This window comes from Sporothrix schenckii, assembly GCF_000961545.1.
Source record: "Sporothrix schenckii 1099-18 chromosome Unknown Cont38, whole genome shotgun sequence".
Classification (NCBI taxonomy): Eukaryota; Fungi; Ascomycota; class Sordariomycetes; order Ophiostomatales; family Ophiostomataceae; genus Sporothrix; species Sporothrix schenckii.
Window position 1 is genome coordinate 2,350,830 of NW_015971139.1, and position 21,924 is coordinate 2,372,753.

General features: G+C 54.2%; 9 protein-coding genes and 1 non-coding gene across 10 annotated transcripts; 5 read left to right on the forward strand and 5 right to left on the reverse strand.

Moving 5' to 3' along the window:
- Nucleotides 1-216: 216 nt before the first annotated feature.
- Nucleotides 217-477, forward strand: SPSK_06797 (uncharacterized protein; the record flags this gene model as incomplete). The annotated part of the gene is made up of 1 exon (XM_016733491.1): nt 217-477. One exon carries the CDS (start codon nt 217-219, stop codon nt 475-477), a length of 261 nt encoding a protein of 86 aa, XP_016592472.1.
- A 766-nt stretch (nt 478-1,243) lies between these two features.
- Nucleotides 1,244-4,895, forward strand: SPSK_05853 (uncharacterized protein; the record flags this gene model as incomplete). Its single annotated transcript, XM_016732562.1, has 2 exons — nt 1,244-1,743; nt 1,889-4,895. The coding sequence occupies 2 exons, from the start codon at nt 1,244-1,246 to the stop codon at nt 4,893-4,895; spliced, it is 3,507 nt and encodes a 1,168-aa protein (XP_016592473.1).
- Nucleotides 4,896-6,176: 1,281 nt separating this feature from the next.
- Nucleotides 6,177-6,703, reverse strand: SPSK_06683 (uncharacterized protein; the record flags this gene model as incomplete). The annotated part of the gene is made up of 2 exons (XM_016733384.1): nt 6,177-6,627; nt 6,654-6,703. 2 exons carry the CDS (start codon nt 6,701-6,703, stop codon nt 6,177-6,179), a joined length of 501 nt encoding a protein of 166 aa, XP_016592474.1.
- Nucleotides 6,704-7,890: 1,187 nt separating this feature from the next.
- On the reverse strand, nt 7,891-9,909 carry SPSK_06059 (uncharacterized protein; the record flags this gene model as incomplete). Its single annotated transcript, XM_016732767.1, has 1 exon — nt 7,891-9,909. One exon carries the CDS (start codon nt 9,907-9,909, stop codon nt 7,891-7,893), a length of 2,019 nt encoding a protein of 672 aa, XP_016592475.1.
- Nucleotides 9,910-10,021: 112 nt separating this feature from the next.
- SPSK_06809 (uncharacterized protein) lies at nt 10,022-10,255 on the forward strand (the record flags this gene model as incomplete). Its single annotated transcript, XM_016733502.1, has 1 exon — nt 10,022-10,255. One exon carries the CDS (start codon nt 10,022-10,024, stop codon nt 10,253-10,255), a length of 234 nt encoding a protein of 77 aa, XP_016592476.1.
- A 1,115-nt stretch (nt 10,256-11,370) lies between these two features.
- Nucleotides 11,371-13,971, reverse strand: SPSK_05947 (uncharacterized protein; the record flags this gene model as incomplete). The annotated part of the gene is made up of 1 exon (XM_016732655.1): nt 11,371-13,971. The coding sequence occupies one exon, from the start codon at nt 13,969-13,971 to the stop codon at nt 11,371-11,373; it is 2,601 nt and encodes an 866-aa protein (XP_016592477.1).
- A 522-nt stretch (nt 13,972-14,493) lies between these two features.
- On the forward strand, nt 14,494-14,567 carry SPSK_11197. Its single transcript has one exon. It is a non-coding gene; the product is annotated as a tRNA-Val (tRNA).
- Nucleotides 14,568-14,780: 213 nt separating this feature from the next.
- On the reverse strand, nt 14,781-15,950 carry SPSK_06382 (zinc-binding protein alcohol dehydrogenase; the record flags this gene model as incomplete). The annotated part of the gene is made up of 2 exons (XM_016733088.1): nt 14,781-15,664; nt 15,761-15,950. The coding sequence occupies 2 exons, from the start codon at nt 15,948-15,950 to the stop codon at nt 14,781-14,783; spliced, it is 1,074 nt and encodes a 357-aa protein (XP_016592478.1).
- A 1,807-nt stretch (nt 15,951-17,757) lies between these two features.
- Nucleotides 17,758-18,777, reverse strand: SPSK_06452 (ribonucleoprotein; the record flags this gene model as incomplete). Its single annotated transcript, XM_016733158.1, has 2 exons — nt 17,758-18,623; nt 18,711-18,777. The coding sequence occupies 2 exons, from the start codon at nt 18,775-18,777 to the stop codon at nt 17,758-17,760; spliced, it is 933 nt and encodes a 310-aa protein (XP_016592479.1).
- A 1,781-nt stretch (nt 18,778-20,558) lies between these two features.
- On the forward strand, nt 20,559-21,771 carry SPSK_06353 (uncharacterized protein; the record flags this gene model as incomplete). Its single annotated transcript, XM_016733059.1, has 2 exons — nt 20,559-21,033; nt 21,086-21,771. 2 exons carry the CDS (start codon nt 20,559-20,561, stop codon nt 21,769-21,771), a joined length of 1,161 nt encoding a protein of 386 aa, XP_016592480.1.
- Between the last annotated feature and the right edge of the window lie 153 nt (nt 21,772-21,924).

Here is a 21,924-nt window from a genome sequence, read left to right on the forward strand (position 1 = left end):
AGGACTAAGGAGTTGAAAGGCCGACCTCGGGGCATACATCTGTTAGTGCAAGACATACTCAGAGTGGGAATTGAGCAAACTACAGCGCCATATCGAGCTGTATACTGGAACTGCCACGATATTGCGTGCCGTTTTGCCCATCTCGCAGCGCATGACGGCGCGGACTTGACTTTGCTCTGCGACCTTTCGACCGTGTTTGAACGCGGCAAATTTGCCATGCAGCGCACCGTTGACGATACAAAAGTGCCCAACACGCCCTTCATATCGTTCCAGCTCTCCATGGACGGGCCTAGTATCGTAATTAACGAGTCCTATTTTGGGTATTTGTACGACCCGGCTTTTGGCGCACGAGCATTCAGAAAGGCCGTGGCAGACCGCAGAGGCTGGGTCGAGGCACTGAAGGAACAATTTCCTCTTCTCCACAATTTGAACAATGCCACCGAAGAAGAGTGGAATGACTTTTGCTCGTCAAGGTAAGAGAGATGGACCTCGTGAAGCGTGGTGTTGGTCTCCTTCTATGGTCTGGAATAATCACCATGGGCTTGGGCGCTCTGCACATTGCCCCAGACTAGCCATAGATACTAAATGACGGACTGCAACTACCCTGCCTATTGTCACCTGCTCTCGTTTTGCTAAGCAGTTGTTATCGCTTTTACGATTTGGCGTTCACTAACAGTGCCACTAATCCCGGTAGGAATCCACTAAATGCGGGCCAAGCGGCTCTGGCCGCGTGCGGACGACGCCTAAACCCCTGGTTAGTCTGGGCCTAAATCCACTGTAGATACCCCGCTAAACTGCACACCAGCACGATGAGAGGCAACTTGGCGTTTGCTCGCCTTTTTTCCACTGAAGGACCCTGGCCCAGGGCTTGGACAAGAAAAGCACCGTTTTGACAGATTCGGTGGGGGTGCAGAACAAAGCTGCGATTCTCACCGCCTCATATTCGACTTTCCACGCTGGTTCATCAGGTCAGCATGCTGGACAAAGAGACGCAGCATAGCCCCTCTGCCCTACAGGGGTGCCATTCGGCCTTGTGGAATTCAGCCACAGCTTTGGCTGACTGCGCAAAGACCGTCGAAGCCCTTATCGCATGCCGTATTTGTATGGAACATTTCCCCGCACCCCGACACAACATAAAATGAACCTACTGTCCCTCGCTTCCTGACCCTGTTACAATACGACATACAGGCCTGCTTTTCCCCTCCCTTGCACGCCGGCTGACGCCCGGCACCTCTGACCAACAATGTTGGACCCACTGACGGCGTTGGGTCTTGCTACCAACATTGTCCAGTTTGTGGACTTTGGGCTCAAACTATTCAGCACATCGATTGAGATTGCACAGTCAGCAAAGGGCGCGACCTCCTTAAACCTCGAACTCGAACACGCGTACACGACACTCTGCAACTTTGCGTCCGACCTCCAGTTCACGGATGACGGTACATCCGATCGGCCACAATCCAACGGCGGTGCCGCGGTGGACACACTCGGCAAGGCGCATGCCAAGGCGATCCGACCGCACATTGCCGCCATCGAGGGCATCGCGGCGGACTGCCAGGATGTGTGTCACCAGCTTCTGCGTGTTGTGCGCGGCCTGCGCGTGGATCCAGGCTCGTCCAAACGTCGTCTCAAGAGCGTTGCTGCGGCTGTGAGGATGGTCTGGAGCGAGAAGAAAATCAAAAGCCTCGAGGAACGACTGCGGCGGTTTCAGGAGCTCCTTGCTCTGCATTTTCTGCCCCTCCTCAAGTCGGTCTCCCACGTTCTATTCACTTCCTGTTTCTGCCTCTTCCTTTTTTTCGTTTTCCTTTTATTCTTTTATTTATTTATTTATTTATTTTTTTATTTTTTTCTTTTTTTCATCGTCGCCATTCATTACTAACGTCAGACACAGTGAACGACAAACGTACATGACACGGGTTGTCGCAGCCCTACACACCCAGAATACTTGGCTGGAAACGCAGCAGTCAAACGGATTCAAAGACATAGCCGGCCAGCTTGACGTTTTGCTCCACAAGATCCAAGCTCTGTCGACACATTCAACAGACAAGACAGCGCAGGACGTCTCCATACAGACGCGACACAAATCCAAACCACAACTTTTCCGCCCAACGGACGTCGAAGGCCTTTCTGACATTGTAAACGGCCTTAGTCTTGCAGAAGATGACATTACTTTGGCAGTACGGGTACAAGATCTCCTCAGAAGCCTCCATTTCAAAGCACGCAAGCATCGACACGAAGCCATACCCGACGCCCACAAAGCTACTTTCGAATGGATCTTTTCCGGCGAAAGAAACACGGGTAAACCACATGTCGATCCGGGCAGCGTTTCGACTGGCCCAGCCGTCTTGGAAGACTCTGATAACAGGGCTGCTTCAGACAGTTTTACGACCTGGCTGGAGTCTGGCCGAGGCATATTCTGGATCAGCGGCAAGCCCGGCTCTGGCAAGTCGACGCTGATAAAGTTTATTGCAGACCATCCGAGGACGCGAGAGTTACTTCAAACCCAGGCCGCGGGGAAACGGCTGATTGTTGCATCACACTACTTTTGGCATGCCGGGACAGAGATGCAGAGATCATTCAAGGGTCTTTTGCAGCAACTACTGCTTGATGTTTTGAGCCACTGCCCTGAGCTGGCGCCGAACGTGTTCCCACACCGTCTGTCAAAGTCGACTGCGGCGCCTTGGTCGAGCAACACGAGCTACACGTCCATGTCTGCGGACGACGAGTGGACCATCCGTGAGCTGCGCCAAGGGCTACTACAGATTGCCCAGCATCCTGCGATGCCGATCCGCTGCTGCTTCTTCATTGACGGCTTGGACGAGTATTGCGGCGACGAAAACTCCGGGTACCACCTCGAGCTGTGTCAAATTATCAAAAGCCTCGCGACATCCGACAGCATCCAGTGCTGCGTGTCGAGCCGGCCATGGAATGTCTTTGAGGACGCATTTGGTAGGAACAGCGGACCAAATCCCATGTTCCTTCAAGTGCACACGCTCACATACAACGACATTCTCCAGTTCACCGAGAGTCGCCTGCAAAGCATCGCCCGGTGGAAAGCCATGGGCATCAACGATGGCCAGGTCGCGACCCTCGTCAAGTACATTGCAGAGAACGCCCAGGGCGTCTTTTTGTGGGCATTTCTCGTCTCAAAGTCACTCCGAGACGGCGTCATCGACGGCGACACCTTTGACGACATCAAGCGGCGCTTGAAGGCCATGCCGACCGAATTGGAGCCCTTTTTTAAACACATGCTAGGCCGTGTCGATGCGGTTCACCACACGTACATGGCACATGCACTGCTGGCGGCCGTGGATGCAGACGACTCCACCTTGGGGCTCAGGGTGTATCACGTTCTGGAGTACGAGCTTGACGACCCCAACTACGCGCTGACTTGGCCAGCGGATTCTGACATTGCGCGGTTTGAGTCGCGTCTCGATCTCGCCGACGCGTGCCGACGCAGGGTGAACGCCCGCTGTGGGGGCCTCTTACACTGCGTCAATTTGCACGTCCAGTTTATCCACCGCACCGTCTACGACTTTCTCAAGACACGCGCAATGCGCGACTATCTCGAGAGCAAGGCGATGCCGGGCTTCGCTCCCACCGTGGCCATACTCAAAGCCGTCTCCTTTCTCTTTCGATGTGCAGCGCGCATGGTTGCTACATCCATCTACATCGCGGACGTTACGTACATGGAACAGCTGTCCCTTCAAAGTCTCACCTACGCCGGTCTTGCATGGACCGAAGACGAAAAAACAACAACGCGCCTGTTGGATGCCATGTCAAATGTGCAGCAAGAGGAGCCGTTTGGAACGTCCTCTACTTTGCAGGTGGCCGTTGAAATGATCGCCAATAACCGTGTCTTTTTCAAAGCCGATGTAGATGATCCATCGCCCAGTTCCGGGCCAAAGGCGCGTATAGCCAAAGAACCCATGCTGCCATCCCGCGGGCTGCGCCACGCATTTCTGGATCCACATGTCACGCCGTATGTCGTCGCAAAGCTGCGAAGCAACCCAGCCTACTTCGATGCCAGCGGTGTATCCCTCTTGGGCACGGCGGTTCGTCATCTCGGGTGGATCGATGCACGCTTGGTGACCGTTTTCCTCGAGGCGGGTTGCGACCCGAATGAACGCATCCTCTCGGGGCATGCTACGATGTCGCCGTGGAATGTCTTGTCGTGGAACGCCACGACTTCACCGTGGAACTCTGTGCTCGCTTCCTTGGATACGGAATTGGGACTAGGTCTCTCCAGCTGTGCTGGGGCCAGCGTGCTCGCTCTCTTTTTGCGGCACGGCGCAAGTCGAGCACCGATCGTCAGAGTGAGTGACACAGTCTATAGCTGTGTCGTCTACCGCTGTGTCGTCTACCGCTTCCTAGATGCCAACCTCAGCGTCCGCGCCACCCCGTCGAGGCCCGAGGCACCCCAGAGCCCCAATAACAGACTGGAGCTCCGCACCGTTTTTGAACTTGTCGACGTCTTCCTCGACACGTCTGCTGACAACAACAGATTCCAGGTGAAAGACATTCTGCGCTATATCCGGACGTGGGAAGCATTTCCGCCCAGAGCCGTGTCAGAGGCAGACCGGGTGGCAACGGTTGCGTTTGTGGAAAAGATGATTCGCATGGCAGTCGAGCTGCGTCTGCCGGCGGCTGTGATTTCTCCGCTCATGGCCAGATCAGTCATTCGGCAGCATCTGTCGCCAAGCGTTCTCGCGGATGTTGAGACCTACACGCGGTCGCATGCAAAATCCGACCCTGATAACCCGGTTACCCCGTCCGATTCGGAAACGGTAATGTTGAAGCACCCGTCCCATGACGACGACAGCGAGGAAGCTGAGTACTCTGCAAAGAGGGCCAAGTTAGGACATGGCTTTCAAAAGTACAATTCCGGCTTGTTGTAGACGGCGTTGAAAACTAGGTCTAGAATTAGATACAGTGGCGTAATTGTCTTGTATTTTATTATAGTGGGCGTATAAGGCATGTAGTATAAAAGTCTATTGCTGTTGTAAGAAAATAAAAGATTTTATACGGTTAGTATTGGTTAATTTCGTGTTATTTGCTTTTTATTATTATTATTATTATCCGCCTTCCTCAGCCAGTCCTGGCTATTGGCGACTAGCTAGACAGAACCCTCATGGGGAAAAAACTGTCACAGATCTAAGTGGGTGGTGTTTCTATGGTACAGGTGCGTGTAGTGGCCCGAGTGGTCACTTTTAACAAGTAGACAAATAAAATAAAACAAATAAAAACAAAACAAATAAAACAAAGGAACAATGTGCAGATGTGGGTGTGTTGTGTTACACCGGCGACGGCGTCCGTTCTAGCTCCTTAGCTAGGCTGTACTCCGGGAGCCTCCCGCTCCGAATAAGCCAGCGGAGAAGTGGACGGGCCGTGAGGCCCGTCTGTAGGCGGCGGTCCAGGTCCGTTAGTGTTTGTGGCCAGTCTGGCGGTTTTTGGGGTGTTGCTGTGCAAGATAAGAGGACGTGGGCCGGGGTCTCGTCTACAGTGCCGCATATACATGTCGGGGAGCCCACGGCGTCTCTCCAGTGGAGGTACGCCCGGAGGCCGATATGGCCCGTGCGGATCTGCGTAAGGAGGCTACTCTCGGCCTTGGTTAAGTGGAGGTGACGGCGCCGTACGGCCTTTGCCGTCCAGTATAGTGTTCGTACCGCGAGGGATCCCGCAAAGTGGCCGTTACCGGCGTCTTGTTGTTAAAGGGCCTTCCAACGGCCGGTAACGGTAGTCTAGTCCGTCTCTTCGGGCCTAGACGGCAGGGACGGGGCGGGGATAGGCGGGTAATAATTAGTGAACGGCCGGGGGCGGTGAACCGCGCTCCGGATAGTTTGGGCTTTCGTTTGGTAGTCTGGCCGGGACAAGAAGACGGCGCGGCGGTAAGTTAAGTAGAGGTTTAATGGTGGTATACCTGCCTCGGAGTGGAGGAGGTGGATAGGTGTAGACCGGTAGGCCCCCAGGACGGTACGGAGGTAACCGTGAAAGATAGTGTCCAGGGAACTCGTTGACCGACGGTTGTCCTTTTCCGGGAGGAAGACACTCGCGCCGTAAGTTACTATGCTCCGGAGTACTACCGTATAGATCGTACGGGCCCACGGGAGCGTGCAGCCCTACGTCTTCCCGGTGAGTCTCGTAAGGGCATAGCTCTGTGTGGTGAGACGGCGTTTTATTTACCGGAGGTGTGCCGAGAAAAGGAGCTTCCTGTCGAGCCAGATACCGAGGAAGCGGGCCGACTGTCGGGGCTTAAGGACGGTATCCCGGTCGAACGTAAGCGTCGTCGTCGGGGCCGCGTGTGTGCGGGAAAAGTGGAGGAGCTCGCTCTTCGCCGGCTCGAATATAACGCCTCTCGGCCGTGCCCACGCCTTGACCGTGGTCCACGCATCCTGTAGGTAGTGGCAGCAGACGCCTGGCGTGCGGCCAATGGCGAGGAGATTGGTGTCGTCGGCGAACCCGATAGTAATAATCCCGTAGTGGCGGCGTAGGGCTTGGTAGAGAGATGAGGTAAAGAGAATAAATAGGATCGGTGATAGCGGGGACCCTTGCGGGACGCCGGCGGTGACATGGCGTGCCGGCGTTGTCTTCCCGTCGAAGGCGAGCTCCGTCGTCCGGCCCGTTAAATAACTAGTGACCCAGTTAATAATCCAGACCGGGAGGTAGAGAGTGTGTAGCGTGTAGATAAGCCACCCGTGGTGGACATTTGCTTTTTATTTTATTATAAAAAAATATTAACATGTATCTCGTGTAAAATTATACTTATTACGTAAAATATAATGTTACAATGAAACTGTTTATACTATTTATTTAAATTAATTTTTTTTTTTTATATTATACACCCTTATACGCCAACCGAAATAAAACAAAAGACCTAAAAGCCGTCATACAAGTAAGACATCTAAGTACCCAATTTTATCAGCCAGTCGTTAAGATCCAGGCGTGGTTCGGAAGAAAAGAAAATTTCGGCTATTTTATCACCCCTCTGTGACGGGAGATGTGGTTGGAGCCTTTTACACACGCTCGATTCCCCGCTCCTAGGAATCAGAGTGGCTGCCTAGATGAGAGTACTTGACAAGTCTGGACAGAAAGCTGTGACCTCGTACTCTGTTACTCTTAAAACTACAAAGTTAAACGTACACGTCCGTTGGGATGGCGGTGATGGCGACGGCGTAGGTGACGTTGATTTCGTTTTGCTAGCCACTCTTCAACAAAACGCTTTTTGTCTGTCTTGGGCTTCGTTGAACTGCTACTGGCCTCAATTTCATCGTTCCCGCCCATACTTAAATCGAGATGGGCACATACCCATGGGTGTCGGTATATGTAGTCTCCGAATGCCTCCATCTCCGTTGCCGCCCAACGAAAAATATCGCTTACGGCCTGTCTAGAGGCAGTCTGGTCCAGCCTTTGAACAGGTCGACAGTTGACAACTTGCTCTTCCGTAACAAGCCTTCGGTCTCGCATATCATCTCGCCCAAAACATACTTCGTCTTCCTTCAACACAAGGCCACGCCCCGCGTATTGCTCGTTACCTCCGATAAAAACCAGTACATGCTACACACTGTACTATGTAAACGGTGAGAGGAGTCTTAAGATTTAATCATTAACAAAACGTCTATAAAACGCTATGTCACAAAATAATATACAACTCGTCGCAGATAAAATCGACTAAAACGACAACAAGAACAACAAGAACAACAAGAACAACAAGAACAACAAGAACAACAAGAACAACAAGAACAACAAGAACAACAAGAACAACAAGAACAACAAGAACAACAAGAACAACAAGAACAACAAGAACAACAAGAACAACAAGAACAACAAGAACAACAAGAACAACAAGAACAACAATAATCGTACACAGTCACACGCGTCGTTCCTCCTGCGCGTCTACGACCGCTTCGACGTCCACCCTCTCCAATTCACAATCCCAGAAATGCTCGACTGGATCTGGGACGTCACTTGTGAAGCAACCTGCGACGCATTTTGCGTTTTGCGGATGCTACGTCGACGGCCATCCGTAACGTCTGGATCCCCGAGCTCTTCTACCTCCTCGACCACCACAGTAAAGCCTTGTCCTTCTTCCTCCCACCCCATCGTTGAAGGGGAGCTCTTCGCCGAATCCCAGGTCATGGCTTTGCGCACGACTCGCTTAACGGTTTTTGCTGCTACCACCATTGGCATTGGCTTGGGCTGCAGCGGCGCTTCGTTTGTGCGGCGGCGCCCGCTGCCGATGCCGCTGCCATTATCAGGCGGTGCGCCCGGAGCGGTAACCGAGTTGGGTGTCGTCGCCTCAGCGTCTGCCCGTGGTTGTGGTAGCGGTGGCGGTATGTTGTCAACCATCGCATGGATGCGTTTTGGTGTGATACACCACAGCTGGTGGGCAAATTCGTCGTACGCCCCTGTTGGGTGTCCTGTCGCGCTGTAGATTTCGGATGTCACGTACGCCGTCCATGCATGCACCCAGGCAAGGATGACATCCTCTTCGACGCGGAACCATTCGCAGTGATAGCTGTGGCACGAGTCGCACGGACCGCTCATCTGCCGATGTCGAAGAGATGCTTTCACGAGGGTTTCGACCTTATGGGCACCTGGAAACGCAGTCTCGCTCACAAACACGGCCCCCCGACCGTCCATGACTGCCTCCCAGCTGCAAGGTACCTCCTCCCAGCGCTTCATTAAGTCGTCTCTCTCCGAGAAGCCAATCTTGAAGAGGCCGCACCGCGAAGCGCTGCGGAGCACATAGATCCGACCGAAACATTTTTTGTAGTGTGCGTACCCAGTCTGCATGTTCCTGATGATGTTGATGTAGTTGGTTCCGATGTAGCAGTCCTCGTAGTTTTCCGGTCGAATGTCCTTGCTTCTGCAGCACATGTGGTCGGGATGCAGCGGCAGATAATCCGCCTGCTGGAGAGGAGAAGAAGAAACTGTCAAAATGTCTTCGACCTTTTCCGCGAGCAATTCGAATTCGCTCGGCGCAGCCACAACAGGAGATAACTGGTTGGGTGCCGGGACACTTGATTCACCCTGGGGTTCTTGTCTCTCGTTGGCAATATTTGATCCATCCAATGCTGGTGGATGCTCATGGAGTAACTCCTCCTGCGGTTTCTGTGTCCCCTGCTCCTGCTGCTGTGCCTTCTGCTTCTCTTGCTTCTCTTGCCTTTGCGGTGTCTGTCGCTTCGTTTGATCGGAATTCAGCTGCAAACGTGAAGCTGTCACAGATATTTTCCGCTGCCTGTGGCTAGGAGTTGGTGTTGAAGGAGGGGCGGGATCATCGTCCTCTACCCCTTCCAGCGCGTGACTCATGCCGCCCTCATGGCTTTCTGCGCCACGCGTGCTCTTGGGTGGAAATGTGACCTTTTTGACCCTCCTCGACTGAGGCGTGGTATTCGGCGTGACAGTGGACGAACGGGTCGGTGTTTCCGTCAGGCGGCGCAAATCATCACCGGCGGCGGACTTTACCGAAGAAGCGTCGTCATCAGTGTCGCCATCAGAGTCTTTGCTTTGCGCTCGGTTTTGATAGAACGCATGCAACCTCTTCTGCAATGCCTCCACCGCTGCTATTGGCTTGCTCTTGTGGAGGCGACAATACTGGAGATCGATGCACGTAACGAGACGTGCACAGAACTTGTCAACTGGGAAAGTTCCGTGTCCTTCATTATCATCCCAGCTCTCCTCGTAGGCCTTGGCCAGCACTTTCAACTTGGAAACGCTACTCATGAGCTTCGAGCCTCGTTCGCCTGTTTTCGGCAGCAGATTGTAGCATCGTTCGCCGTCCGAGGACTTGGTCTTGCCAAAACACTGACGGTCTTTAACGTCGAATAAAAAATCATGTTCTAATTCTGCAAAGGTGAATGGAGAGATGAGCTCTCTGATTCTATCGAGAATCGGCGGCTGTATCTCGTCCATGGAAAGGAGTTTTTGAATTCGTTTTGATTGGCTTTGTAGGTTGGTTGTTTGCTTATTCGGGCCAGATTGTGAATGGTTTTGATTTGGAAAAATAAAAATCAGAAGACTGAATATGACGACCTCTTCTGCTGTTTATATACACCTTCAACAATGGACGGACTACCCAGATCAAAGCATGGTGGCACAGGTGATGAGGATGGCTGGAATGGGGTACCGCCAGACTTGCGGCTTCGAAATTCCCCTGCATGGATTCGAAGAGAACAGACATGGTATCAAGGAGGAGGTGAGGCACCTCAAGTTCTGCAAGTCCAAAACTCCTCGACTCCTAGGCAGGCTTGCCGAATAGCCGCGCTCATCGCAAGGCTTCTCATTTTTAATGTTACTGTGCCACAAAGAGCCACGTTTTAGGATCACGACATGGGGTGGTTTTGACACAAGCTTTGATCGCCCTGAGTCTTGTTAGGGGCTCGTAACGTTTAGGACGGGGGTCAAATGAAGCGCTTCGTTCGGGCGAAAGGATTAGGGCAGCCCCTTTTTTGAGCTGGGGAAGTTTCGAGTCCTGGCCGAATAGTCCCATTAAAACCCCGGCCTCCACGAGGTATGTCGTGCTCCGGAGACGTTTCTCTTTTAGGTACCGAGTTCTTCCAAAAGCATACGTGTGAAACCGTCCCAGGAAACGGAAACAGTGGTTCATTCGAATAATCTAGAAGCAGACCGTGCTCCCCTGATAAGCACGAAACGCCATAAGCCCGCACTGTCTTGTTTCAAGATCGACGGCTGCTGGCCTCGACAGGGGTCCTTCAAAGACCCACCGTTCAGCGGGAAGTCCCAGTTTTCGTTTACTGCGCCGTCAACCGTCCTCAGGGGACCAGGGCTAGCCGTTTTCGGCATTCGACCGCAACTGTCGTGGACCGCTGTCACATTATCAGATGCAAACAATTTCGATGGCTGGTCAGGTAGGGGGTTAGCTGCCACCCATTTTGGCAGCAATTCCCGCCCTTAAAATAGAAATCCACCCTTTACGATGAACCGAAAACAATCAGAGAACAGAGTCACCAAAAGACACTTATCCTTGATCGCCTTTTACTGTGCCAGACAGCACAGCGCCCGTGCTTGGCCCTTTCAGGCATGTCGTACTTTTAGACCAGTTGCGTAAGGACTTCGGCCAGGAGTGACACGTCGAGGACGCCGAGGATACAGGGTATCAGGCGCATCTTGTGTTTCCGTCGACCGGAAACGCTCAAGAAGGTTGCTTTATTTTCTTTTTCTTGCCCCCTTTTCACGCTTTGTTTCTTTTATTGTCCATTTGAGTTTGACGACTGTCATCTTGCAGCGCAGCGCCCCTAATCGATGGTGTGCCTTGATATTTTCTGATACGTACTCCGTTGTTTCATATGTACGGTCAGTAGCAGCAGTTGTCCAAGACTTGCATCTTTTGCGCTTCGTTTACGTCCTGCAGACTCATCCCAAAATAACCTCCTTCCACTTCGGCCCATCACCGAGCGCTTCATCCAGGGCATCAAAGCCAATCGACGAAAGAGACACTCGCTCGGCATACGCCGCACTAGCGCTATCCGAATCGGTGCCCTCCACCTGCGCGTTGATTTGGCCCTGTGCCCACCGCTTGTAGGTATACGAGTCCTGCGTTTCGTCCCCGCCCAACGTCACCCACTCGAGCATCATCGTTTTGAACCGCCAGCCAGCCGTGTGCCGGTCAGGATTACCGTTTCCGGGGGCCCGCTCGTCACGCGCCTCGCAGAGGAGAATAAACTCGCGGGTCTGGGGCAGCGTCCCGCCGCCGTTTGCCGCCTCTTGGCTCGCGAGCCAGTCCGGTTCGACGACGACGGTACCCAGCTGCGTGCCGCTCTTCCCAAACACACCAAGGCGCCGGTGCTGCCCGTCGAGCATATCAGGCTCCGTTTCTGACCTCTGTACATTGTCTGGATCATCAATTGTGAGCAGAACCGACACTGTCCAGAACTGCAAAAATCCCGAGCCCGGATTCTCGCTCAGCGTATCACTGACGTAGGTGGGATACGCCGCCGACAGCTGCATCGGTGTCGGCTGTGTCTGCACGCAGTCCAGCCCCGAGAAGCGGCGGTCAGTCTGCGTCGCGCTGCCGTAGAGGTTGCACGCGTGGTAAGGCGCTGCTGGGCCGCTGCCGCTGCCACTCTCTTCCTCGCCATCCGAGCCAGCGCTGCCCTGCATGTGCCTGACCAGCGGAACACACTCGGTCGAGTCGTGGGCCACGCGGTGGTACCACACAATCCACGTCCGCGTGCCGATGGCCTCGTCGACCATGCCAATGTCCCGCGTGTACCAGTCCCAGATGTGCGCAAAGATGCGGCCGCCCGTCCAGCCTGACCACGACCAGCTGGGGCCCCGGGTGTCGCCGCCGCCGCCCAGGCACCGAACATGGTGCGTGTGGCTGCCGCCGTCCCACAGCAGATGCCAGTCGAAGAAGCGCGTGGGCAGGCCGTGGCACAGGTCCGTGTTGTACTGCACCACGAGCTGCCGCGCCATGCCGGCAAAGGCGTGGTACAGGTCCGCGCCAAACGACAGCTGGCGCTCCGAGTACGAGTTCATAAACTCTTCCATGGTCCCAATGTCGTTGAGGTCGTCGTCGTCGTCGTCGCTGTTGTCGTCATCATTCCGGCCGTCCTGCGTGCGAAGCTCGTCCGCGGGCTCAAACACATGCTCCTGCCACGCATCCGCGGTGCGGCAGCGGAAGACGGCCGTGCCGCCAATGAAGACTAGCGACCGCGTGGCAAAATGGTCCTCCTGCAGCGTCCAGCCGCGTGTGTAGTACAGCGAGTCGCTGATGAAGTCTTGCCAGCGTGCGTTGGCCGCCAAACGGAACCCGGGCGCCATCTGCTCAATGGCCTGGCGCGGCCGGCCGCCACTGCCGCCGACGCCGGCCAAGCCCGCGTACGCATCCCGCGCCCCCGCCGCAATGAGCACGAGCTCGGCCGCGCAGTACACCAGGTCCATCTTGCCAATCGTCGCCATCTTGATGTCGGCGTCGTCCTGCACAATGCACAGCGTGTCGATCCACAGGTACGCCAGCCCCAGCTCGCGCGCCGCGTGCAGCGCGTCCCGGATCGTCGGCGGCAGGTGGTCGCCCAGCAGCGCCAGCGCGCCCGGCTGCTCCAGCTCGGCCACGGCCGCCCGCTTCGTGCAGTAAAACGCCCGCCGGCCCCACACGTAGCTGAGGGCCGTGTATGCCGTGCCCGCCGGCACGCGTGCCAGGCACATGCGCTCGACGTCGACGCACCGGAACTCGGGCACCGCGTCGGCCGGGTGCGTGTGGTCGCGCCCCAGCGCGTTGAGCGCGAGCAGCGGGTTGACGCGACACTTTTTGCCGTGGTGCGCCCGGCAGAGCGCGAGCCACTGCCGCACGCGGTCAAAGTCAATGCGGCCGGGTTTGCGCAGACGCACAAGGTGGTTGGCGGCGTCGGGATGCGTCCCCGCGTACGGCGTGGCCGGCATGTCGGCTGCCAGCATGGTGATCTCGGGGAAGAACATGCCCATCTCCTGGAGGTATTTCTGGTCCGACGTCTGCGCCGACAGCTGGAGCACCCGCACGGCCGGCGTGCGCACCCACGGCGCGGCCGGGTCCTGTGGGCCGGTCGTGCCCCAGCTGCAGCTAACGTGCACGGCTAGGCCCCGCTCTTTAGTTGGCAGGCGATCGCCGCCCACTGTGACGTAGATCAGGCGGCACAGAGGGCAGGACGTGCGCTTGGCCATGTCGACCAGAGGGCCCAGGTCGCGGGGCTCGCTGTCCGCTTGGTCCTCCGCACCATGCTCGGGGTCATCTGGCAGGACAAAGAAGCGGCGTTTGGACACGTTGATTTGCGTGCATGTCTCGCACAGCGCGTCGCCATAGCAAGAGACATCAAGGGGCACGCTCGGGAGGTTGCTCAGTGTCTTGAGGGGCGCGACGGCTTCGTCGGCTGGGGCGGTGACGGGTTCAGCGGCGGCACTTGGACTGGGCTTGGGGTTGAGACGGGCTCGAATGGCCGAGTACAAAGGGCCAGACAATTTGGAAAAGCTTCCAGGCATATTAAATAGGGTTTTGAGATTGTGCTTTTTGTGTTATTTTGATTTATTTTTCTTAAGATGAAATGACCTCAGCAGCTCGCCTTTATATCCTGTAGACAGTACTCCGTATATCACACCTTTCTCTCATTTTCGTCCCTTTTTCAGCTGGCATCGGGTCAGCTGCACGTCCAAAAACGACTCCATTGGGAGACGCCTGCAGCCGCCCGCAGCCATTCACGAGCGTCCGACAATGAGATGCAACCCTACCCCTACGGGAACCGACAGCGAGCGCGACAGGGGTCGAATCCGTGGGCTCTGATTCGATGTGCTTTTCGCCCTTCTCCGTCGCGGCCAGAACAGCTTATTTGGCTTTCCTTTGGGCACCAATACGTCGTACCCCGTCGATCTTTGGCTGTGTCTACTCTACCTTAACGAGGCTACACACTTTTCCAATTGCTTTCTAGGCAGGCTACTTAACGACGAACAACAATGCTGCGACTCCACAAACCAATCCACTTCGCTGTGGACAGCAGGGCAATACACGGTCGATTGGTCTAGTTGGTTATGACGACGCCTTAACACGGCGTAGGTCCTCGGTTCGATCCCGAGATCGATCACATTTTTGTCGGTGGATTCGTTGTACGGCAAATTTGCTCGGTTTGCCGGTGCTGCTTTGATGATTTTATTGCTTTTTTGCTTCACTTTCCCAGGCCTCAATTATGATCTTGCTTATATATTACCAATTTGTGTTTGTTTAATTCTATGAGCGGAGTCTATTCTCTATAACGCCAACGCCAATCCATTTCCCGTAATGCCACACTTCGTGTCGTTTACGCCTCTAACACGTAACGATACCGCGCATCGCCATTGGCCAAGTCTACGACGGCCGCATTCGCGTCCTTCATCGGCCGCAGCTGCACCCACGGCTTGATCTTCTTGTCGGCCGCCAGCTGCAGCATCTCGCGGATCTCGTCGGGCGCGCCAATGAGGCTGCCGCCCACCTGGATGCCGCTGCCAATGAGCGCAAACGCGTTGATGGGCGGCAAGTTGCCGCCGTCGGGCGCGCCGACCTGGACGAGCGTGCCGTGCACCGTGAGCAGCTTGAGGTAGTCCGCCATGGGCATCTTGTCTGACGAAATCGTGGACACAATCAGGTCCACGGTGCGGGCGTGCTTGGCGGGCCAGTCCGCGTCCTCGTCCGTGGCAATGTACTCGTCGGCGCCCAAGGCCATCGCGTCCGCGCGCTTGTCGGACTTGCGCGACAGGGCGACGATGCGGTCAGCGCCGAGCGCCTTGGCAAAGAGCACGCCAAAGTGGCCGAGACCGCCGACGCCGACAATGCCCACCGTCTTGCCCGGCCCCGCGCCGTAGCGCTTGAGGGGCGAGTACACGGTGATGCCGCCGCAGAGCATGGGCGCGGCATGCTCCGGCTTGATGGAGTCGGGGATCTTAAAGACAAAGTGGCCGTTGGAGCGGTTGTACGTCGCGTAGCCGCCGTACGACTTGCCAATGTCGTTTGGGTGGATGCCGCCGTAGGTGCCGACGTTGACGCGCCCGCAGTAGGATTCCAGGCCTGCAGAGCACTCGGGGCAGTCCTTTTCCAGGCACGACCGGCCCTGGGCGCCAACGCCGACGTTGTCACCCACCTTGATGTGCTTGACGTCCTTGCCGACGCGGACGGCCTTGCCAACGATTTCATGTCCTACGACACAAGCTGAGGAGGAGGGGGAGAGCCAGTGTTAGTAACCGAACATGGATGGCGGGAAAGAATTTGTCTGCTGCGCCTGGATGCATAGATACATGGACTTACGGAATGGTGTCTCACCCCAGCCGGACCGGAGCGTGTGCAGATCGGAGCCGCAGATGCCGCAGTGCGAGACCCGGATGTCGACATCGCTCTCCTCCCACTTCTTGGGCTCAAACTCGCCCCATTTCATCTGGCCGTTGACACTGTTGGCGTCAAGACCCAGCCAGCCCTGGAACTTTTGGGGAGAAGACATTGTGCGTGTGTGTGCGTTTGTGTGTGAGTGAAGGATGAGTCTGTTAAGATATACGTTGTTTGAAGGTGTGTGTGTTTAACGGTTGATAGGTCGCTTTGAAGCTGTTCAAGATATCTGGAAAATTCTCACTGCTCTAAAGTACAGGACAGACGGTCGTTTTATATCTACAAAGGCCATGATGTAGAGGACGTCGCCGACGTCAAGCAACTCATCAGGCTGGAAGCTAAAATCCTAAGTTGTTGCCTATGCTTGCTTGGACAGCAGCTTAAGTCCTTATTTCCGAGCAGAGCTTTCGATGTTTCGACGTTTCGACGATTTTCTACCCTTCCACTTTTTTTTTCATAGAAAAGGAAAGTAAGTAAGTGACGTGGTGCGCGATGGAGTTTGCAAGTGTAAATAGTGTGGCCATAAGCCAACTGCATAAGTGGTACAAGGTAACACTCATAATCCTCCTAACAACTAATATATCTAGAGTACCGAGGCTCCGGCGGCGAGGGCATAGCTTGGGGATTTGTCGATGATGCGTCTCCAGGAGATAAGCAAGGCAACGAACAAAAGAAAGGCGGAAACTTCCGCCGGCGATGTCTATTAGCGCTACTGTTTCTAGTTTTTTTTAATGGTTTTTTTTCCCAGTTTATTACCTTGTGTAGAGCCATGACGGGCGGACCGTCGTCAACATCGTGTTGGATTGGCGTGATTAGTCTTCAAACGGACGTTGTTACTGGAACGGGACACATATGACTTTGCAAGAGTGGAGGCAGAATTCTGTTGCTGACGCCATCGTTTCCACCCACAAGAAGGCAAAGCTGTACTTGAGAGTGAAACGACGGGGTTTTCCAGAGAATACACAATGCCGACATGCAAATTTTGAAGAGGAACTCTTGTTTTTCAGTGTGGGGGACCGAACTTTGCTTATCGCCGATTTGATTTCAAAGCGTCAAGATATCTCCGCCAAAACAGACCAAAGGCCCCACTTGAGATCGGCTCCGGGTGTTGGAAGACTATGGGAAGTTGGTCGAGGTAGTTCATTTTTTTCCGATTGCTTATAATTATGTTTCGGGATGTAGTTCAAAATGTGCGGAACAGTTTCGGGAGGGATCACTAGCCGTCCGCAGCCTTGCCGAACACCGACGTGCATTTTAGAGCGTACGTCATGCTAGTTCTCACGCCGTCACGTGGCGTTGGAGTAAGAACTCATGTCAAGTGAAATCACACTTGTGCGTCTGTGCGTTTGTGCGTTTGTGCGTTTATGCGTGCTGTGTGTTGCGTGACAGACAGCTCTGAACATGTGTCACAGGAAGAGTAGCTTCCCATTGCAGACCATGGAAACTCTATGGCTGATTCTTTGCCCGGCCTCCGCTAATGGCTGCGAACATTCGGATGGATCTCGGCAAGTGTGGCGAATACGAATATCCTGCAGCCGTGTCTGGTCTAAGTTCGTTGTGACGCAAATTTGCCCCTGGCAATCAAAGTCTTAGTTCATAATCTAGCGTGAGGTGCCACATGTATACAAAGGAACAGACGACGCCAAGTGAATAAAATGGAAATAAAATAGAATGCACGAAATAAAAATTTAAGAAACCCTTTGTCCCAATACTTTTTGTTTTGACGTGGAATACGACGTTTCATCATCATTAGCATGAAATTGAGAGTGACCAAGTGACAAGCGAAGAAAAAAGGCACCCTTTATACATGAATGTAAAAGACGTGAAAGAGCATGATCGTGGAGGTGGACGACGAGGGGGAGAAAATGAGTGACAAAAAAAAGGAAAAGACGGCATGAAACGGCTCGTGAGCACGGCACGGCCTACTCCTTTCTGCGCCAGTTGGTCGAGTCCAGCGACCGCAGCGGGCCGTCGTCCTGCCGCTTGCGGTAGCCGTCGCCGCCGTTGTTCCGGTCGCCGTTGTTGTTCCGGTCGCCGCCGCCCCGCGACTGGTACTCATGCCGTAACCGCCCGCTCTCGGGCGCACCGCGCGCAATCGACACCCGCAGCGTGTTGCCCTCCTCGCCGTACGGCGTGCCGTTGAGCGCCTCCATGGCCTGGCTCGCCTCCTCGGCCGTCTCAAAGTCCACGAAGCAGTAGTTGCGGCCCGGGTACGTCTGGTTCGACTCGCGGTCGCGCGCCGTGATGCGCTTGCCAATGGCCGTGGGCGCGAAGCCCTGCAGCAGCGCGCCGATTTCCTGCTGGTTCTGCTCCTGGTCCACCATCGGGCCGAGGTTGCCAATGTACAGGCGCTTGCCGTTGGGCGCGTCGCGGTTGTTGTTGTTGTAGTTGTTGCTACTGTTGCTGTTGTTGTAGCCGCCGTTCCGATCGCCGCCCTTCTTCCAGTCGCCCCAGCGGCGGTCGTCACCGCTGCCGTTGGCGTTCGTGTTCGCGCTCGCGCTCGCGTCGCGCGATGAGCCCCAGCGGTCCGCCGGGCGCGCATCGCGGCGCTGGCCCTGCTGCTTGGGCTGGCAGGGGCCCACCTTGAGCGGGCGGCCGCGCACCGTAGCCACGAGCGAGTTGAGCGCGGTCTCGGCCGTCTCGCGGTCGTTAAAGTCCACAAAGCAGTAGCCCGGGTTGCGGCCGCTGACAGGATCAATGGAGACGTGAATCTGGGCGAAGTTGCCGAAGCCGTGGTCCTCAAGCGCCTGCTCGATCTCGTTGGGCTTGGTGGCGTACAAAAGGTTGCCTGGGGGAGAGGAGGGAGCGATGTTAGCAAAGGGTCATTGTCAGTCGCGGATGGCGTGGTCGGGAAATACGGAGAGAAAGTACACACCAAGGTAGATACGGCGGCCCTCGGCAATGGCGCCGGTCTGCTCGTCGCGGTGGTTGGGGGCGTCCATGGTGACTGCGAGGCAGAGAGGACGTGCAAGAGGAGTCGAGAAAGGGGAAGTCGGTAAGAGAGAACAGAAAGGACTCAGGGCGGAGTGGCGGAATCGCGACCGAGAAGTTGGTGAGAACCGCAGGGTGGAGGTGGCGACGGCGACGGCGACGGGAGAGGGGGGATGCTGAGGAGGGAGGTCGAGGTTAAGGTTGAGGTCCAAAACGGTGAAACGGTGAGACGTACACAAAAAGTATGGAACAGAAAAAAAATCGAAAAATGTAGGGGGCTAGACGCGCCTGTAGGTGGGTGGCTCGGCGGGCTGTGTTCCTGGCGGGATGGTGGGCTGAAAAACAGGTGGGGATGGGTGAAATTAGCGAAAAATGGCCGCCTTATGTAATATTTCTCGAAATTTTCTGTGGGTCCGCTTCAGTGAGGCTGTCTCAGCTGTCAGGGGTGGCGCGCCAGGTGTGGCCGGAATGCCGTTCTTAGCGCTGCGTTTAATAGTTCCAATGCTACGATGCCACTCATGGTTCGAAATGTAAACATCTCAAAGTCATGAACAAAACGCAGAATGAGGGGCATCGATGTCAGAAAGTTGGAGGTAGGTCCAGCTTCTGAATACATTGAGACAAACAGGTCAAGAATAACGAGTCGAGAAATTTGCTTTAAAATCAAGCCACGAACCACGACAGTTGTGTCTTTGCCTTTGCCTCTTTGATCGTTGATGTATTTATATTTTAGTCTTTGTTTTGTCGGGTGGATGAATGGCACCTAACACAGTGTTCTACGCTCTACGTTCCATGTTATTCCCTGTACTTCCACTGTTATCGGCTCCATTCCGCTCTATCCAGTTGTCGCGTCCACCAAGGTCCACCTCACCACGTCCATCAACCCCTAAACAAAACCTGCTTCACCACAGCCATTGTCTCTATTAATGTAACCCTTCGACGTTGTCGTCTAGATCACCAGTTAGTAACCATCCTACTAGCGACACAGATGGCCAAGGCGACGAGACGACAAATCTAGCGAATATTTTGGAGTCAATATGTCGCCCATAGCAAACTCGGCCCCTTTTATACTGTATGCTCCCACTGGTATCCTGATCTGATCAGTTACAAAATGGTCACTGACACTCTGCTTTCAGCCCAGCTGGTTTTTTGTTTTTTTTTGAGGCTTGTGACCTTGGACGGCTAACTACAAAATTGAGAAAAGGATAGCCGGAAAAAAAAAAAGCACAGTCGAAAGAGCCAACCATAAACAGCCAACAAAAAAATTGAAGCACATGTACGAATTAGCGAATGCACATACCGCTGTCTCAATATTAATCGTGAGCAGGAATTGGCTGAAGGAGGCCGTTGTCTGCGGTCGCACGCGTCTGCGTCGTGCAGAGCCTCAACAAGCCTTATTTATGGGATCCACAAACCTGACAGAGCTAACCGTGTTAGTCCACCGTATAAACTCCACATTGCACGTCGCACTCCGTCTTGTCTTATCGTGCCCGTCCTTCGTTGGGATTTTTTTTTAACTGGTCTATTCACCATATGCATTTCGCTTCGTTGATTTTTGTCTCTATTTTTCTTTTTGGATCCCCTGTCTGTCATTCCTAATTAGGCGAGCTCATTTCAATAATAACGCCACCGTAAGCAATCAGCAAACAGAACGACGCACGCAGAAGAGGCCTATTTAAAGCCCATCTCTAACCGTCAGAGTAGCGTGCTCCTTCACATATCATACATCATCATATAACTTCCTGCCATCGTTTTCCGGCGCCTACTACTTCACTGCCATCTACCACTGATCATGTCTTCTCCACTTCCGCAAGATATTGAACCGCAGACCGCCATCCAAGAGGCCAGCGATCTCGCATCTCACGACCCAGATATCGTCAAGAAATGTTGGGACAATTTGGGTACGGCATACCGTAAGGCTTCTAAAGCCGGAGATACTCTTCCCAGTTTCCCACGTTGGGTGCTCAACAACGTCCCTGACGCAGCAATTGAGCAAATGATGAACGTGGTGTGTGGCAAAGGAGCAAGGAAGATTGAGTCCTATGGACCAGGACTTGTGGAAAGGTTCGGTGTGCCCCAATGGCAGTTTGTCCTTTTCCTTGGTCCTCTACCACAAAACAAGGTCACGCTCTTGAACCGCATTGGCAAACGACGCGGTCTTACGTTCGATGGTCTATTCGAGGAACTTTGTGCCGAGCGATGCAGAGACGGGTGGGAGTTGCCAAAAGGCCCGTTTAATTTCTCGCCCCGGGAATTGAAATGCTGTGGTACGTTAACGTCCTCATAAAGCCTTTTCTGTCCACAACTAATGTGATTCAGTCCGAGACAACGACCCCGAAGATGAGCAGGGACAAAAGTCCGATGATGGCCAACACAATGTTGACGTTATCAGCCATGATAACATCGTCGTACGCGGAAGCAGCGACATCATAAGTGAACGTGGCGACGAGGAGGACTCCCAGTACACCCCTAGCAGCCCTATCGACGACGACTTGCCATTAGAGACAAGCAGCTATGCATCCGATATGTTGGATACAGGGGACGCCTTCACAGTCCAAGAAGTCTTGCCAGAATCGGTGGAAATTCCAACCTCTGGTACGACCAACCCAGAAGGCTCTTCTGCGGACGATGCGTCAAGTCCCCTTTTTTCACAGAAACTGAACCAGAGTCAGGGAGGAGATATAATCGTACCAGAGGCACTTGGCAACTACACTGGGGTGCCGACACTGGAGCAGGCCGGTACGAGCGACGCCACGGATCAGACCCGAGCCGCGCTCTACAGTGATGTAAGCGATACTGGCGAGTCATCGATGCAGGAATTGGACAAAATACAAAAACAATTGGACGATTTCCGAACACGGCACGAGGAACTTCGTCAAGAGGACATGGCTATTCGACGAGAAGAGGCGGCCGTGGAAGGAAAGCGCCAGGCGTATCGAGCGAAGCGGTTGAGGGCCAACACTGTCGTACTGGAGTTTATTAAGCGCACTCAGATAGGGCAGTAGGGGAGTGTTTCGGGGTACTCGCGGATGCGTGGACCTTTCTTCTCTATTCTTTCCTCTTGTTTCCTTCCAATTGCGTCCTTCTCATTGCGTCTTTCCTATTGTTTCATTTTCTTTTATTTTTCCTTAAAAGAATCATAAGCACTAGCTATTACT